At 27.5% G+C, this 16,814-nt stretch overlaps 2 protein-coding genes and 1 pseudogene across 2 annotated transcripts in view; all 3 read left to right on the forward strand.

The window, feature by feature from the left end:
• The window catches only part of LOC132935139 (uncharacterized), a 494,638-nt gene that overhangs the window by 416,080 nt on the left and 61,744 nt on the right, over positions 1-16,814 (forward strand). The gene's annotated exons all lie outside the window — the stretch shown is intronic.
• LOC132934254 (uncharacterized) lies at positions 4,887-9,892 on the forward strand (annotated as a pseudogene).
• On the forward strand, positions 6,177-9,448 carry LOC132936732 (zinc finger MYM-type protein 1-like). The gene is made up of 6 exons (XM_061003487.1): positions 6,177-6,288; positions 6,664-6,738; positions 6,987-7,061; positions 7,194-7,987; positions 8,162-8,561; positions 8,667-9,448. The coding sequence occupies exons 1-6, from the start codon at positions 6,177-6,179 to the stop codon at positions 9,446-9,448; spliced, it is 2,238 nt and encodes a 745-aa protein (XP_060859470.1).

The following is a 16,814-nucleotide window of genomic DNA, read 5'->3' on the forward strand; positions in this document are numbered from 1 at the left end:
TCAATTAAAAATGTCGAATAGAATTAAGACGATGTTGCGGATGGCACGAAATAGTAAGTTACTTATTTTGAGCAATATTAAGTATACTTTTAATGATTTTATGTTTAAATTTTATTTTATTTAGATGTCAACGTCACATCGGATAGAAAACTTCTAAAACCTGCTGTTTGCAGAAATTTAGGTGATACATTTCTTATGCAAACAGACAACAATAATATAAATAATTTGAAAAACTATTTAGTAGTGAGTTTATTTATAGTATACCTATTTTAATGTATACGTTATTTTATAGAGTGAATTAACTTTAACAAATCTAGTAATAAAGTAATATTTTTTGTATTTGTGTTTACAGGGTAATGTAACTAGTTGTGCTTATAATAATAGCAAAAAAGAAACTTTTATTACATTAAACAATATCAACTACACACTTGAATTTAGCAATGACTCCCAAAATTATAATCAAATTACTGTGGAAAATAATAACTTAAATTATCAAAACAATGTTTTTAACATTATAGAAAACGCAAAACAAGTAAATATATTTTTAGTAAAACATTTTTATTAAAATTAATGTAACATTTTTTTTCAATTACCTATAATAGGTAAATCATGATGACATTTATGGCAAATCAAGTGTTATTTTGGGAACACCTGTATCTTCTGTAGAAAACCCAACGTCATCCATATGATTGGATGCAATTAATTAGATTTGCAGGAAAAAATAAGTTTTTGGTAGTAGAAATGGTGCAAGAAATATTTTTTGACTTCAACAAATTATTGAAAAAATCTTATCAAATGAAGAAAACCAATGAAAATAAAGAAAAATTTGTTTTTTGAGATGTTAAGTGGATTCGGTACATTAAAAACGAAAAAAGTATAGTATTTTATAAAACTTCCCTTGGTTTAAATGCAAAATTCCACAAATTGAACTTAAACAGGAAAAATGTGACTTCAATGGAAATTAAAAGAGCATACTATGATATGTTATGTATAACTGAAGAAAAAAAAAAAGACCTTATGACATTATTGGCATTTATTCCTGAAACATTTCATGATTTTTATAAAAGCCTAAAATCAAACATAGATATTAATGATCCTATAATATCTGATGAAGATAATGAATGATGTAACTTCTGTACAATTTGTTTTTATTTTATGTTATTTTAATATTTTGTTTTATTTTATCAAAGTGATTATTCCTTATACTAAAAGTTACTATTTATTTTATCTTAAAAGTAGTTGTTTATTTTTAAAAGTTTTATATTCTTAAATATTTTATTGATATTATAATTGATAATAAATTATAACCAAAAGACAATATGATTTTAATAAAACCTAAAATCAGTCAAAAATATAGTACCTACTAGTACTATATTCTTAATTATTATATTACTTATATTAAAGTATAGCATATAAACTTTATTAAATAAATAAAATTGTGATCAACCTTTAGATATTCCATTCCATTTTTAATATAATAATATTATGTACATTGTATTATTATTATTAAAATATTTTGTATTGTTTGTAATTAGTTATTTGTTTTATGGAAACTATAATATATTGCAAAACAGTTTATGTGTAATAAACAACTAAATTAAAAAAAATTAAACTATTAATTCTAAATTAATTTTTGTTGACTTGATCCCAATAGCACAAATATTATTGCATAATAACGACTTGATACCTTTTGCACTTAATGGTATCAAGTCGTAAAATATGATTAACGTTTGTGCTATTGGTATCAAGTCAACAAAAATAACTAAAAAATGGTTTTAAAGTATTTTTTTTTATATAATCATACAATTTATCGAAGTTATAAATAATATTAATAGTCTAAACATTTTTTTTATTTAAATGTAGAAGATGAAAAGTTTTTGTTGTCTACTGAACAATTACTTTTATTGACTTGATTCCCTTTTCACAAAAACCGTCCAGTTATTAGCTAGTAAGTTATTATTACAATACAATATTATGGTTGGAAGAAAACCTTTAGTGGATCCACTAAGGGTTATAGACGCAGTACTCTATTACAAAAATGCTGTAATTGAAGAAAACAATTGTGGAAAAAGTAAGTACCTACCTACATTTTTATTTAAAATTGTATTAATATAAAGACATTTTGTAGATTATAAGTATATTAGTATCTTTAATTCTAAAAAAAAAAAATCTCTGTAGAAAATTAATTTTTGAATGAAATATTTTCAACGATAGAAAGGTACCTATTACTACAGTACTACCTAGTTTAATGAAAAGTAAGTATAGTTAGCTAGATCTCTGAACAATAGGTACCTAAATAAGGTTAATTTCAATCTTTGTTTCATGTGAATAATGTGATACAATATATCAGGTGTGAAGTGATGTATTATGTTAAATTTTTTTCATAATTTAAAACAAAATAAACCAATTTAATCAAAGTATTTAATATTTCTCAAGCTAATTCATGAATTTTAATTTACTTATAAACTTTATTTTAGAAATTGTTGTAGCATCAAACAATGTATGGTCAGATATAAGTAATCGATTAGGTGGATCTATTAGCAAAAGTGCTCTTTATATATTTGTTCAACAAGGACGCCATGGTATCCATGAAAAGCTTGGAATTGGTGTAGTAGACAAGAGACTTGACTCTGAAAATAATGTCCAAAGTGTTGAGCCTATCGTTGAATTTGGTAATATTATAAAATTACAATAAAATATTTTCAAAAATAAAATACAATTTAAAAAACAATGTGTCTTAAATCTCTTAATATAGAATATTTATGATTTTTTATTAATTTACTAAATTACATACCTATTGGTTAATATTTTATGAAATATAGGTAGGTACTTATAATTTAATATTTATAGATGAATCTAGTGATAGCAGTGGTGACAATGTAGAAAATGTACCATCTAAACATTTTACTATTACATTGTCTGTTGATGAATGGAAGCAAATAGAACCTAATGAAGTTCTATACAAAAATAAAAATAGTTTTCGTTCTTATTTGGTACTACCGAAAGGATCGTGGACCAATATTTTAGCTGAACATATATGGATGCATACAAATTTACCTTGCTGTATTGCTTTTAGAAGAGCTAAAGTTACAGATGAAGGAAACCATTTTATTGTAATAGATGGAAGATGTTCAATATGCTATTCTTATTTTAAAGGAGTTATATTTGAAAGACCATCAGAAAATTCTAGGTATGTATTTTAATGAATTAATTAAAGACTAATAAATCTATAGTTATAAAATAAATTTAATAACTATTATAAAACTTGAAATATTATTGATACCTATATATAATAATATAATATATATTATATATATATATATATATATAATTTAATTACTTAGGTATCTTGTTATTTTTATTTTTTATATATTTTTGGATAAATCCTTAAACGTTTTATTCATAACAATGGAAATACAATAAAATAATAATAACAGCAATTAACTGTTACCTATCTAATTTGTTATAAAAGAGTTCTTATGGAATGCACGTACACTGGACAGTTTGATGATCCACATAATATAATTAAAAAACGACGATTAACTGGGAAAGCTAAAATTGATGTGGTGTCGGCTATTGTAAATTGTGGAAAATCTAGCGAAACATACAGAGAATTTGAAGCAGTACGGCTCATGAAATCAGGTACCTACCTTAGTATTATTCATTAGGTACCTACCTATATAAGTAACATAAATATACCTAGTAAAATATTATTTAATTTAATAGAAAGGTAACTTAATTTTCTTTTTTAATTTTCCACTAATTATGATTCTCTAAATAGTTTGAAAAATTTAATAAGTACAATTTTAGTTCTGTGGTATCACCCGTACAGGCGTACAAATGTACAATATACAACAGTTCTGATAAATATCAGACACAAAATGTAGACACTTATCAATTCATAAATTGTCTTCAAGTTGTTTGCTACTATAACATATAATACTTTTAAAAAATAAAATGTTTAGCACATGGAAAAAAACAAAGTAGGACTTACTTAGGTACATGATTTTTATAAAAATAACTTCAAGAATTATTAAAAATTAATTTATTATAGTTAATTTAATATTATTTAATAAGTTCAATGTGAATAATTTAACAACTAATTGATAATTTTGTCATAATATAATTATAATTGTAGTTATCTATTTAGTCAATAAATTAATTTATTTTTTAATTACATAATTGATTATTCTTACTTTTTATCCTAACATCAAAAAATAAATAAATAAATAAAAACTATAATGACATAGTATTTCACTGCACTATTTTATATTAACTAAATGTGAAATTTGAATTATATTAATACAATAGATCATTAGTATCAATAAAATATGACCTAAATAGAAATAAATACGTAAACGTTATTATAAAATATTTATTTTATATGACTCGTTAAAAATTAAAAATTAAAAAACAGCAGTAGAAAGTTGGAAGCGTAAATCTAAAAAACAAAGGACTACAACATCATACCTTGTTCCTAATCCTCATTTAAGGCATTTGGACATAAATACCTCAAAAAATATACTATCATTGCCATTATTAAAAAATGGATCTCGAGCAGAGGAACTAAAAAGTTGTGTTGTTCAAAGCATTGGTAAAGTAATTATGAGCAACACTTGTGCATTTGATACGGTTACCTCCATTATTATGGTTGCTTATTGTGATAGTGTCAAATACAGTCAAGAATTGAACAATTTTTTGGAAAACAGTAAATATTTTTCATTTGTATCAAAAATTGTAAAACAAGGTATTACATCATCAACTTATTCAGATAGAGCTAGTATAATGGTATTTATATTGAAATACATACTTTAACATCTTGTATATTAATTGTATAGTTTATAATGTTTGTATATTGATTTCAGATAAGTGAACTTGAACCACATATGGAATTTTTAGAATATGAAACTACTTTAGCAGTTTGTGATACCACAATAGGACATATAATTAAACAATTATTTAATGATATTCCATCGGCTTTAGACATTATAAAGTGTACAAATCTAATATGTAAAAAAACAATGTTAACCCCTATAGCTGTACCTTATATAAATATTCAAATTACAAATGGAGATTTAAGTTAGCTACAACAGGATATAAATAGTAGGATGAGAACTAATACTTTAATATGTGGTCATACTGAAAAAAACAGTACACCGTGCACTGGTAACAAAACAGTGACAACTACAATACAAATGCATGTATTTATTGAGCTCCTCAATTGGATAGGTATTAATTTTGTATTTATCTTATTACTTCAAATATGGTTTTTATCCTAATCATTTATTTTTATAAGTAAAATCTGTTTTATTTCAGTAGAGGATGAAATAAATAGCAGCCAGCATAGCACCGAAGCAGCTTCTCACCCTAAAATAAAGTTATCAAATATCCCACCTGTACTTATTATAAATGAAAAAGCATTTGAACTGAGAGGTGTATTCAGTGCCGCAACTACCGGGTGTGCAAGGTGTGCATTGCACGTCGGCCCCCAAGGCCCCAAGCCCTTATAGGCCCCACATCACCTATAACAGCCAAACTGTTAACTTGTTAAAATGTTAGAAATGGCCAAAGCCAAACTTAATACGCTAATACTAGTTCTAATAAGTGTCCCATACCGCCATACGTATAATATGTACGGGCCATACGCGATACAATTAATCGTACGAAATACCTTCTACAGAATAATAATAATAAGAAATAATAATAATAATAATAATGCGGGTCCGTGCGACCATGCCCCGTGGTCTACGTTATCAGGCGACTAACCACTCAACCAATGTGAGCTCATTTAATCGTATATAAAAATAGATCATTCCAATGGGTTTTTAATTTGTATACGTACAATATCGGGACATCGGGGAAGATGGTAATCACGATTCACGATTTAGTAATCACAATATCTGTAGAAGTGAAAACATACATTTGTCATTTAATTGTTGTCTATTGATTGTTCATTATTTGTCTGTACGATCTATACGTGGTTTTACTTGTAAAATTTATATTTACTGTAATATAGTACACTATTACACTAAACTGTACCTACAGTAACTGTACAGTGTACCTTGTAAGAATTTTAACCGTCTAACATATAATTGTGTTATTATGAAAGTGATTTTGAGTGATTTTTTTCTGATATAATGTTTTGATTTTTGAATAGTATTTTAAATTTGTTAAAAATGTCAAAACGTATATATGTGAGTGGCTGGGATAAGCACAAAAAAAAAATGAAACAACAGAACGAAAACAATATTGCAGCAAATGTTATGAAATCGTGGATTAAAAAATCAGGTAAGTATTTGTAAATTATATGTATAAGGTATATTAGTAAATAGAATTTTGTTAATTGTGAAATGTTAAGTGAATATCTAAAAAAATGTTCAAATTATATTATAAATAACATATAATATACATTTATTGATTATATTATTATATTTTTAAATTTATTAAAAAAAAAAACCACATTAAATAGCCATTATTAAATAGGCATTGAACAAATAAGTTGTAAATTATAGGTATACTTATGTATTTCAGTTTATATTATTAGAATATCATGTATTTAAAAAAAACAATGTAAGACTAGTCTATTAGGTATTATCATTATTATGACACCTATATTGTGTAATGTGGAAATTTTTAATTACATTTTTACTAATTATTTTTCAGTTGTATCCAACACTTCAGATGCTGTTGAAAATGATCCACAAAATGAAATTATAAAAGAGAATGATAGTTCAGAAGGTATGTTTATTGATTACCTGTATATTTATAAATAAAAATGTTTTTTTAAAAAAAATCAATAAATATTGCACAAATAAGTTGTAAATTATAGGTAGGTACTTATACCTATATTTTATTTTATATTATTAGAATATCATGTATTAAAAAAAAAAAATGTAAAACTAGTCTATTAGGTATTATCATTATTATGACACCTATATTGTAGAATGTGGAAATTTTTAATTACATTTTTACTAATTATTTTTCAGTTGTATCCAACACTTCAGATGCTGTTGAAAATGATCCACAAAATGAAATTATAAAAGAGACTGATAGTTCGGAAGGTATGTTTATTGATTACCTGTATATTTATAAATAAAAATGTTATTTAAAAAAAAACAATAAATATTGCACAAATAAGTTGTAAATTATAGGTACTTATATATTTCATTTTCATATTTCATAATATATTTCAGATTTTGGAGGCCTAAATTTAACTTTGAAGTATCCAACTGATCGTGGACATTTTGAAGGTGAAGTATGCACATCATTAAAAAAGAGTATTTTGTTATTCGGACAATGCAAACCATCAATCAAATTTCCTAGGAACCATGTTAATAGATGTTTTTCTACTGGTTATTACTATATAACAACTAAAACAGGTATCAAAATTCCACGGCAATGGTTATGTTATTCTTTAATATTAGATAAAGCATATTGTGAGTTTTGTTGGCTTTTTGCTATCCGGCAATATGAGCATTTTAAATATGAATGGATTTCTGGCGTTGACGACTGGCAACATTTATCACAACAAATTTCTAAACATGAAAATTCTATTCAACATATAAATGCAACAGAAATTAGAAGATATTGGGAAAAAAATAAAACATTAGATACAGATTTAGAGAAACAAATATCTGAAGAAGCAGAGTATTGGAGGAATGTTCTTCGTCGAGTTATTCATGTAATTTTAACTCTTACATCTGGTAATACTGCCCTCCGAGGAAACGAAGGGAAGAAAGGTAATCTTCAAGAAATTGAAGGTAACTTTATGCGTACTATTAGATTACTTGCAACATTTGATCCTTTTGTTCATAATTTATTAAATGATTCAAAAAAACATGTAAAATACTTAAGTTGGAAAATTCAAGACGAGCTTATAGAAATTTTAGCATCAGATGTACGTAATAGTATATGTGATGAGGTTAAAAAGTGTTCTTGGTTTTCAATTATGCTTGATTCTACCCAAGATATAACTAAAATTGATCAAGTGAGCGTGATTATTAGGTATGTCTTTGTTGAATATGAAAATCACACATTAGATATAAGGGAATCTTTTTTAGGATTTTTTGCATTATAAAATCATGGTTCATCTGATTATGCTGAACTGTTGCTAAAAATACTGACTAAGTTTGGTTTAGATATAAAAAAATGTCGTGGTCAGGGTTATGACGGCGCTTCTGTAATGAGTGGTGCCCATTTCGGAGTACAAAAACGAATTATTAATATTGTGCCTACAGCTCTTTACGTCCATTGTTGTGCACATAATTTAAACCTAGTAATTTCTGATGCTGCTAAAACTTCACAAAAGATTGTTTCATTTTTTAGTATAGTGCAAGATGTTTTTAATTTCTTTGGGTCTAGTGCACCAAGGTGGGCATTATTAGCTCTTGGTGATGAACAAGCATGTAAAGTTTCTAAGAAAACATTAAAAAAAGTATGCCCAACAAGATGGGAAGCAAGGCATGATGCAGTATTCAGTTTACAAGAGAGGTTCATAGATGTTGTTAAGTGCTTAACTAAAATATCATTAACTACCAAGAAAACAGATGAAAGAAACTCAAGTTTAACTTTAAAAAAAAAGTTGGAATCAAGTGAATTTATTTTAATTTTATGTTTATGGGAAAATATTTTGAGAATCTTAAATTTCGTATCAAAATTATTACAAGGAGTTAATCATTCCATTGAGATGGCTTCTACACTTATGAATCAATCAATTACTCAAATCAATGAATTAAGGAACAATTATGATGGGATATTAAGTAAATCAAAAGAATTATGTGCTAAATGGAACATAACAGTGCTATTCCATTTAGTACGTAAACAATTTGCAAATAAAAGGTTTGATGATTTTGATGGTGACTTTCGACTTGATATTAATGAAGAAAATTTTAAAATAAAAGTATTTTTACCTGTGTTGGATACTATACTGTTTCAATTACATAGTCGATTTGAAGGAATGGTTACTATAGTAAATAATTTTAAATTACTATCGCCATTAACCATTATTGAACAAAATGAAGATTATATTATAGAATCATCATATGATTTTATAAATTCGTATACAGAAGATGTTTCATGTGATCTTACAAGACAATTATTATGTCTTAAGTTACATATTACAAAAATTGATAAAACTATTGTATCGGAACTTAAGACCATACAGAATTTGGCTTTTTATATAATTGATATGGATTTATCAACAAGTTTTCCTGATGTTTTAGCTGCATGTCTTATATTTTTAACCATTCCTGTTACGGTAGCATCTGCAGAAAGGAGTTTTTCTAAGCTTAAATTAATTAAAAATTATTTGCGCAATTCCATAGGTCAAGAACGGCTATGTGGAATTTCTATACTAAACATAGAAAGAAAAAGAACTTCAGATATAGATATAGAGAAAATAATTGACAACTTCGCATATGCAAAAGCGAGAAAAAAACAATTCTTTTAACTTAAGTTTCAAATGTGTTAAAATTATACTATAATTTTACAAATGTTTTATGTTTATAACCATTATAAATGTAATTATACAACATTATACAACCATTATCTGTATAATTTAATAATTTCCATAATATTCCTTATAATATTAACCTTTCATAATATAAACGCCGGCTATCATATTTTATTAACAATAGGTAAATTCATTTTGAAAAAATATTTAGGCCCCCAAATTAAGATTTGCACACCAGCCCCGTAATGTGTAGTTGCGGCACTGGGTGTATTTTGCTATCAACAAGGGTTAAGTAGATTGAGAAACTCTGTAGGGCATTATTATGCTTATGGAAAACGAGGACCAAACAACTGGGAGCTATTTGATGACACAAGGAGCAAAACAAAACCTGTAAAAAATTCAACTGTCGCCCCATGTGAATATTTAGTGTATTCAATTTGAAATATTTTGTTATTTTTGATTTATCTTAAACATTGTAATTAATAAAAGGATTTATTTTTTACCATGATACAAATTAATTGTACAGTGTTCAAATTACTGAATATAAAAAATACCTATCTTACACAAAAATAAGTCAACTTGTTATCTGTATATTAATTTTACATTGCTTCCACAAAGTAGTAATAGCAATAATTACTATTCAAACATAATATTATATAACTTCACAATAAAGTATTTCATTTTACCAGTAAATTTAATGGTGTAGGTACCTACAAATACATCACAAATGTATAGTAATTTAACATTTTAGATACATAGTAGATTAATGTATTCATTTGAAAGACATCTTCAACAATGTAACTATTGTGAAGAAACTATCTCCAGTTAATAATTATAATATTTTAAACCAAAACTTTGAAATATGTTACCTTACAATTGTCAATTCCTATATCATATGTACAAAGGCAAATAACAAAAATGTTTAAAAAGTATGTGGTATTTATGTACAATATTTATATACTTTTATAAGTTTAATAATTAATAGGTACTCATATTTGATATTAGTACGGATGATAAAAAAAAAACAATAATAATGTTATTCCGTTAGCTGACTTTATACAAACACGCATTGCCAATAGAATATAATATGAACTTCAACTAGGTAACAATTTTTGTAGGAAATGCTTACTTCACAGACATGCATATCACGACTCACGAGTGGCTGACATACCTATTTAATTAACATAGTTACACTTTTCAGTAACGTTATGGTAACTACGTTATTATTATTTTTGGGAAACGCAAGAGTAACTAGGTACGTTAATTATTTAGAAGTAACTTAGCAGAAGAACGTGTTACATTATAAATTATATAAATAAACGATTTTGTGTTAAAATTATTTTCTATTTAACTGATTATAAACATCGATTACAGCTTATACAGGCAACAACTGCTATAGAGTATAAGTTTATTATATTTTCCCCCCCGCAACGAAGAGCGTAGGAATGTTTATATTGCGCGTACAAATACGTACGAATAGAGGGCAAAGCGTTGGTAAAAAAAAATTTCGATTTATCTATGTCGGGGGCTGGCGTGACGTCTCGACAGCCCCTCGACGCGTTTATCGATATCCCCCTCCAGAACGAAGAGCGTACCTACGAATGTTTATATTGCGCGTACAAATACGTACGAATAGAGGGCAAAGCGATGGTAAAAAAAAAATTTCGATTTATCTATGTCGGGGGCTGGCGTGACGTCTCGCCAGCCCCCCGACGAGTTTTTGATATATCTGAGCCACTTTGGTCATACAAATTCTGTAACACTGCTTACAAATTCGTACAAATAGCATACTAAAAGATAGAACAATCAAATTTCGGTATTTTGAAAATGGGGGGGCTGGTGTGACGTACGTCATATATACATAATATATCGCAGCGAGTCAATGTAGGTATTCTTTGCCAAAAACATGGCATTTAAAAATATAATCACTGCACGAATACAATATAAGTTATAATATAATTTTAAAATGTCAAGATTCTAGATAAATAATATTTTAAAAATTAGGTAAAACAAACTTGTTTTACGTGATTATTTATAATGTAGTTCTTGTACTAGATAATCGTTATAGCTAAAAAAATTGAACATTTTATACATTTTTAAATAATATTTCCAAATTTTCAATTTGATGCATTATGTCTTAATTTGAACTTAAATACTCATAGAAGAAAAAATTAAAATCATGTCAATGTATTTTTATAATTTTATATAACATAATATGAGGAACCTTTTATTAAATTTTCAAGCTTTTTGACCTATTGGAATGTATGTATAAAAAAATGAAAAAAATAATATGAAATTTCTATCTATAAAAAAAATTGCCCAAAAAGAATCAAAGTATTTTGTAATTTTATCATGTACCTATAGAAAATTATAATGTAAACATTTGGTGTCGATAAATTAAATTAAATTAATTGAAGTATATCAACATAATATGTGCATTCGTACTAATACGAAATGGTAATATGTAATAAAATTCTTTTACGTTAAATTTATTATTAGGTTCTACTACATAATACTTATACAAACTATACGACGCAGTTTTTTAATAAGGAAATCGTTCCATGAGAAATCGTATGGATTAACATCTATAATGTTATGTCGTAAAATTTCAACGCTCATAACTGGTATGAGGTAGCTCTTTTTTTTGCAAAATGTATAAAATAATATGTGGAAAATATTAGCCCATTTTTTCCTCTTTAAAATGTCTAATTTCGATTTATTAGTACTCGCTACCTAAATATTTCGCAATTGCGTATAAAATAATTCTACTGTGTAAATGTTTTCTTCTTTTACTATTTATACCTATCTATATAATATCTACACAAATGTAAACAGGTAAACTCTGTATTTTGTATTCTATTGCGTAACATATTATTATTATTTATTATACAAAGCCAAGCGTCATATCGTTATTGACTTGTTATTGTCAGTCGTTTTGGAATTATATCGTCATTTGTCTCCCCGAACACAGTGACCATCGTTATCGGAGTATCTACCGAAATAGATTGGACAATTGCTGCTAACTTGAATAAAATCGAGTCATGACTAAATTACTAACTTATTTATAGTCATGGATAATAATATCCCAACAAAAACACTCCGTCAACTCCGTGTAAAAAACGCTAAGTAAAAAAAAAAAAAAATATAAATGCCATAAAATGTGTGATATAAGGTAGAAATCTAAGTAAATGGTCTAATGTGTAAAATGTATTTATTAGTAATTAATTCAAATTTAATAAAATTGGTTATTTATATTAATTTATAATATGAATTATTTTAACTAAAATTTATCCAAATTTAGTTTACTTGGTCGGAAACAAATTTTTATTTATCTTAATGGGGTCTGCATTATTTATTACATAAACTTAGTACTTGACTATACATTTTTAGGCTGAATGTTCCGGCCAAGTAAACTAAATTTGGATAAATTTTAGTTAAAATAATTCATATTATAAATTAATATAAATAACCAATTTTATTAAATTTGAATTAATTACTAATAAATACATTTTACACATTAGACCATTTACTTAGATTTCTACCTTATATCACACATTTTATGGCATTTATATTTTTTTTTTTTTTTACTTAGCGTTTTTTACACGGAGTTGACGGAGTGTTTTTGTTGGGATATCATTAGTTTTTATTAGGGTCAATATATTTTTTATTTTTTTTCCATTATTATGATGTAAACATCTTTTGCACCACGAGGCCACCGTTCAAACTGTACAGATGTATCGTTACATCTTACCCATTTATTCTGATGTTTTATTATTGCTGTATAATGGGCTTCAGTCATAGATTGACCATGATGGCAAATGACCGAGTTTAAAGTGTAACATTTACTATCCACTGTAAGTGTTGTGGTTGGTAATGAATTTATTTGCAAGTTTGTAATTTTTGTGTTCACATTACTCCAAAGTTGAATTTGAAAGAACAAATATTCATGAGTATTGAGTATGTTTGTAGTCTGTGTATGGTTTGAAGTAGTATTACAAGCACTACAAGTTATATTTTCTATTGTAACTTCTTTAGACATGTCATTCAACATAGAATGCATTGTGACAGTTTTTGTATCATTTGGTACATTAAGTTGAATTATATAATTATTTGAAATATGTACTCTACTCTTTTTACACCTAGAGCATTTTAATATCGTCTGAAGTTGATGAAGCAAAGAATTGTGTAAGGGTTCATATAAAGATATGAGTGCACTAATAAATTCAGCAGCATCTTGCTGTTCTATGTTAACGTAAGGATGACCAATCTGATTTCTTATACTAAATGCACTTAGTTGACATACTTGTGATGTGTATGAGTATGCAAGTTTTTTTAGTACAGTGTCTTCTAAAGAATTAATTAAGATATTTAGTATGCGAGTACAATTGAAAATTACTTGCAAAGATGCATTTGCATAACAAGAAACCGCATATATATATATATATATATATATACTAATACAATATATTATATACAAATTTAATGGACAATGATTGAATGACGGACAATCGATACGGTTAGGTTAGGTGATACCACGTGGATTGAATAAGAAACAATAACGCAGACAACAAGCTCGTACACAGGACGCGAGACGAAAGAACGAAATTACGAAAACAGAATGCACCGATACCGATAAGCGATAATGAACTATGTCCGTGTGTTGTATGTGTCTAGCGGTGGTGGGAAGCAATAGTAGTGGGAGACACACGCCGCCGTCGCAAGAATCCCCTCACCCGTCTCCGTCCACATGACGCGTTTAATACGGCAGCCGGCGGCGAAAGTAATATAAAATGATCACTTAAATATCCACAGTTTTTTGATCATAACTAAAATATTATTCAACCGATTCTATTGAAATTATAAAAGCACGTAGCCTATGATTTTCTCGATCGATTGATACCTCATTCTAACTATTTGGTCCATTTATTAATAAATGATTAAATAATAAAGAACACCAAAATATTAACACGTATTAAATGGGAATGTTTAGGTTTCTGTATATATACACGGTCGAGTGCTTCGCCTTCCTTTTTTTTTACTTAGCTCGCGACACTACCGTGTCGCTGGATTATAATATACTGGATAAAGCATAGACATTATATTATATGTCTATAACACGGTTTAACTGATTTGAGATATATTCATGGTATATCTTAAACCGTGGTCTTTACCTACTACAGTACTACGGGTAATATAATAATTGCGAAGTGGTGACATCGGGGCCCGTTGCACTTGCACAGGAAAAACCGTTTGATTAGAAGACGTGCATGAAGTAAATAACTTTATGATTATTGATTAACTTAATGACATCGCAAACCAGCTGTCTGTAGCCCCCGGGCCCCACGCTGGGCAGTTCACCACACAAGTCGCCGTCGTCGGCGTGAGCCGAATCTCTGCCCGACAGTTGCCCCCCTAGACGATCTCTTTCCTTTCTGTGATTGGCCGACAGTGATCGAAAACCGTCGTTGATCGACGGCGCCGGTGTGGCCGCCGAGCATACAGAGATTCATAAAAACATCGTGGTTTTACGCGGATTTTAAACAATAACAAAATGAACAAACAAAAAAGGTAATAATTCGCAAAGGAATAAAATTATAAGTAAATAAAACATACTAATGTAATATTGTGTGATAATTGCAAGAGTAAACGTATACGCGCGAGTGGAATTAAACAATTGATAGTGTGATAATACAACTCACTCCGTATACAACTGCAGTTCCGTGGCGGACGACACTAAAGACCTTCCCACACTAAATACGTCGACGTCCGTTGCGATGACGTACGTCTAAAGTATACGTTCAACGCAACGTACACAGGTCCCACACTAAATGCGTTTATTGGTTATCCGTCAGCTAAAAGCTAACTATAAATTATAATTATTTCTATCTAACCAAATCAACTTTTGATTACAAAATGTACAATGTATTACTGGCTTATTACTGCAGTTACCTACTATATTCCTTTATCTGATTGTTTGCTCCATCACCATTGCATGCAAGTCACTACTTTTAGTATTAACACTAAACAGATATTTTTGAATAGGTAAGACGTGTTCTGTGTGTGTCTTAACTTCTTAAGATTTAGTTTATTCAATTAAATTTTTAAAGTAAATATAAGTAATAAATAATATAAATATGACGTTATGTACGCGATCTAAACGGCTATTGGCATTGTTATTATTAATAAGAAGAAAGAAAAAATATACATTAAAGAAAACTAGACTTTGGGTATATTCTATGAATCGAATACGATCAGAAAACGGAGAATTCAAAAAATTATGTGTTGAACTTGAATTATATCTAGATCGATATTTCAATACCTTCAGAATGAACAAAGATCAATTCGATATATTATACACACTTTTAAAAAACTCGCTTTCTAAAAATGATACAAATTTTAGAAAAAGTATACCCGCTAAAGAACGACTTGTAGTCACATTAAGGTAAGATACGTATTTATTATTTTATTTTTAATTTATTATACATTAGTTGTAGGTATATAGGTACATTATTTTCTTATTCGTCATAAATCGTCCATGGTCATTAGTTATTATTATTTTTATATATAAAAAAAATTAAATAATGATTAATATTAAATATAATTATATAAACATAAAAATTTATTAGAATTAATAGAAGTGTACCCATTAATTTTGCGAAGAATAATGATTATACTCATGAAACCCATTGTCCGCGACCGACATATTACTTTGAGAATAATCAATTGCTGATTTTGCTGTGTTAAGAGGAGTTAAAATCGGTGCATAAACAGACGAGTAGGTGGAATGCCCTGAGTTGCTTGAAAAAGGCGAATTTGAATAATTATTTCCAAACTCAACATCAAACAAAACTTGTTGAATTTTTATTTTTGCAATAGCATTTTGTTTTGGTGTCATACGTTTTAATGTCGGAAGATAACTTAATAGAAATTGTTCATCTGCATCAAGTTCTTTGGAAATAATATTCAAAATTTGTTCATCAATATTATCTTCTGGTGCTTCATTTTTACGCTTTTTAGTAGCTGAAGAACATTTATTTATACGTAATTTAATGTTATGTTCAATTTGTTCATTGCAACGTTCTGGAGTTGTTGACACTTCATTAATAATATCTGATTCTCTTTCCGGACTGTTAATTCTTTGTTGATTACATATTTCAGAACTTGAATAATTCCCAATAGTCCTATAACATATTAAAAATAACGAAGTTATTGATTATTTAAAATAATTTTGATTGTTACGCAAAATAATTTAAAAATTTTAATTAAAAAAAAAAAATTATAAACTTACTCTCTAAACTCTATATATGGAATCAAAAATGTCATTTGTGAATAATATGACCATTTCGATTTTTTCCCTCCTCCA

The sequence above is a fragment of the Metopolophium dirhodum genome, chromosome 1, assembly GCF_019925205.1.
Source record: "Metopolophium dirhodum isolate CAU chromosome 1, ASM1992520v1, whole genome shotgun sequence".
Lineage (NCBI taxonomy): Eukaryota > Metazoa > Arthropoda > Insecta > Hemiptera > Aphididae > Metopolophium > Metopolophium dirhodum.

Bases quoted from the DNA above. Each gene is read 5' to 3' on its own strand.
- LOC132936732 (XM_061003487.1), top strand. From the start codon at position 6,177: ATGTCAAAACGTATATATGTGAGTGGCTGGGATAAGCACAAAAAAAAA. The intron at 7,062-7,193 runs GTATGTTTATTG...AATATATTTCAG, and splicing joins AGAGACTGATAGTTCGGAAG to ATTTTGGAGGCCTAAATTTA. The intron at 8,562-8,666 runs GTTTAACTTTAA...AATTATTACAAG, and splicing joins AACAGATGAAAGAAACTCAA to GAGTTAATCATTCCATTGAG.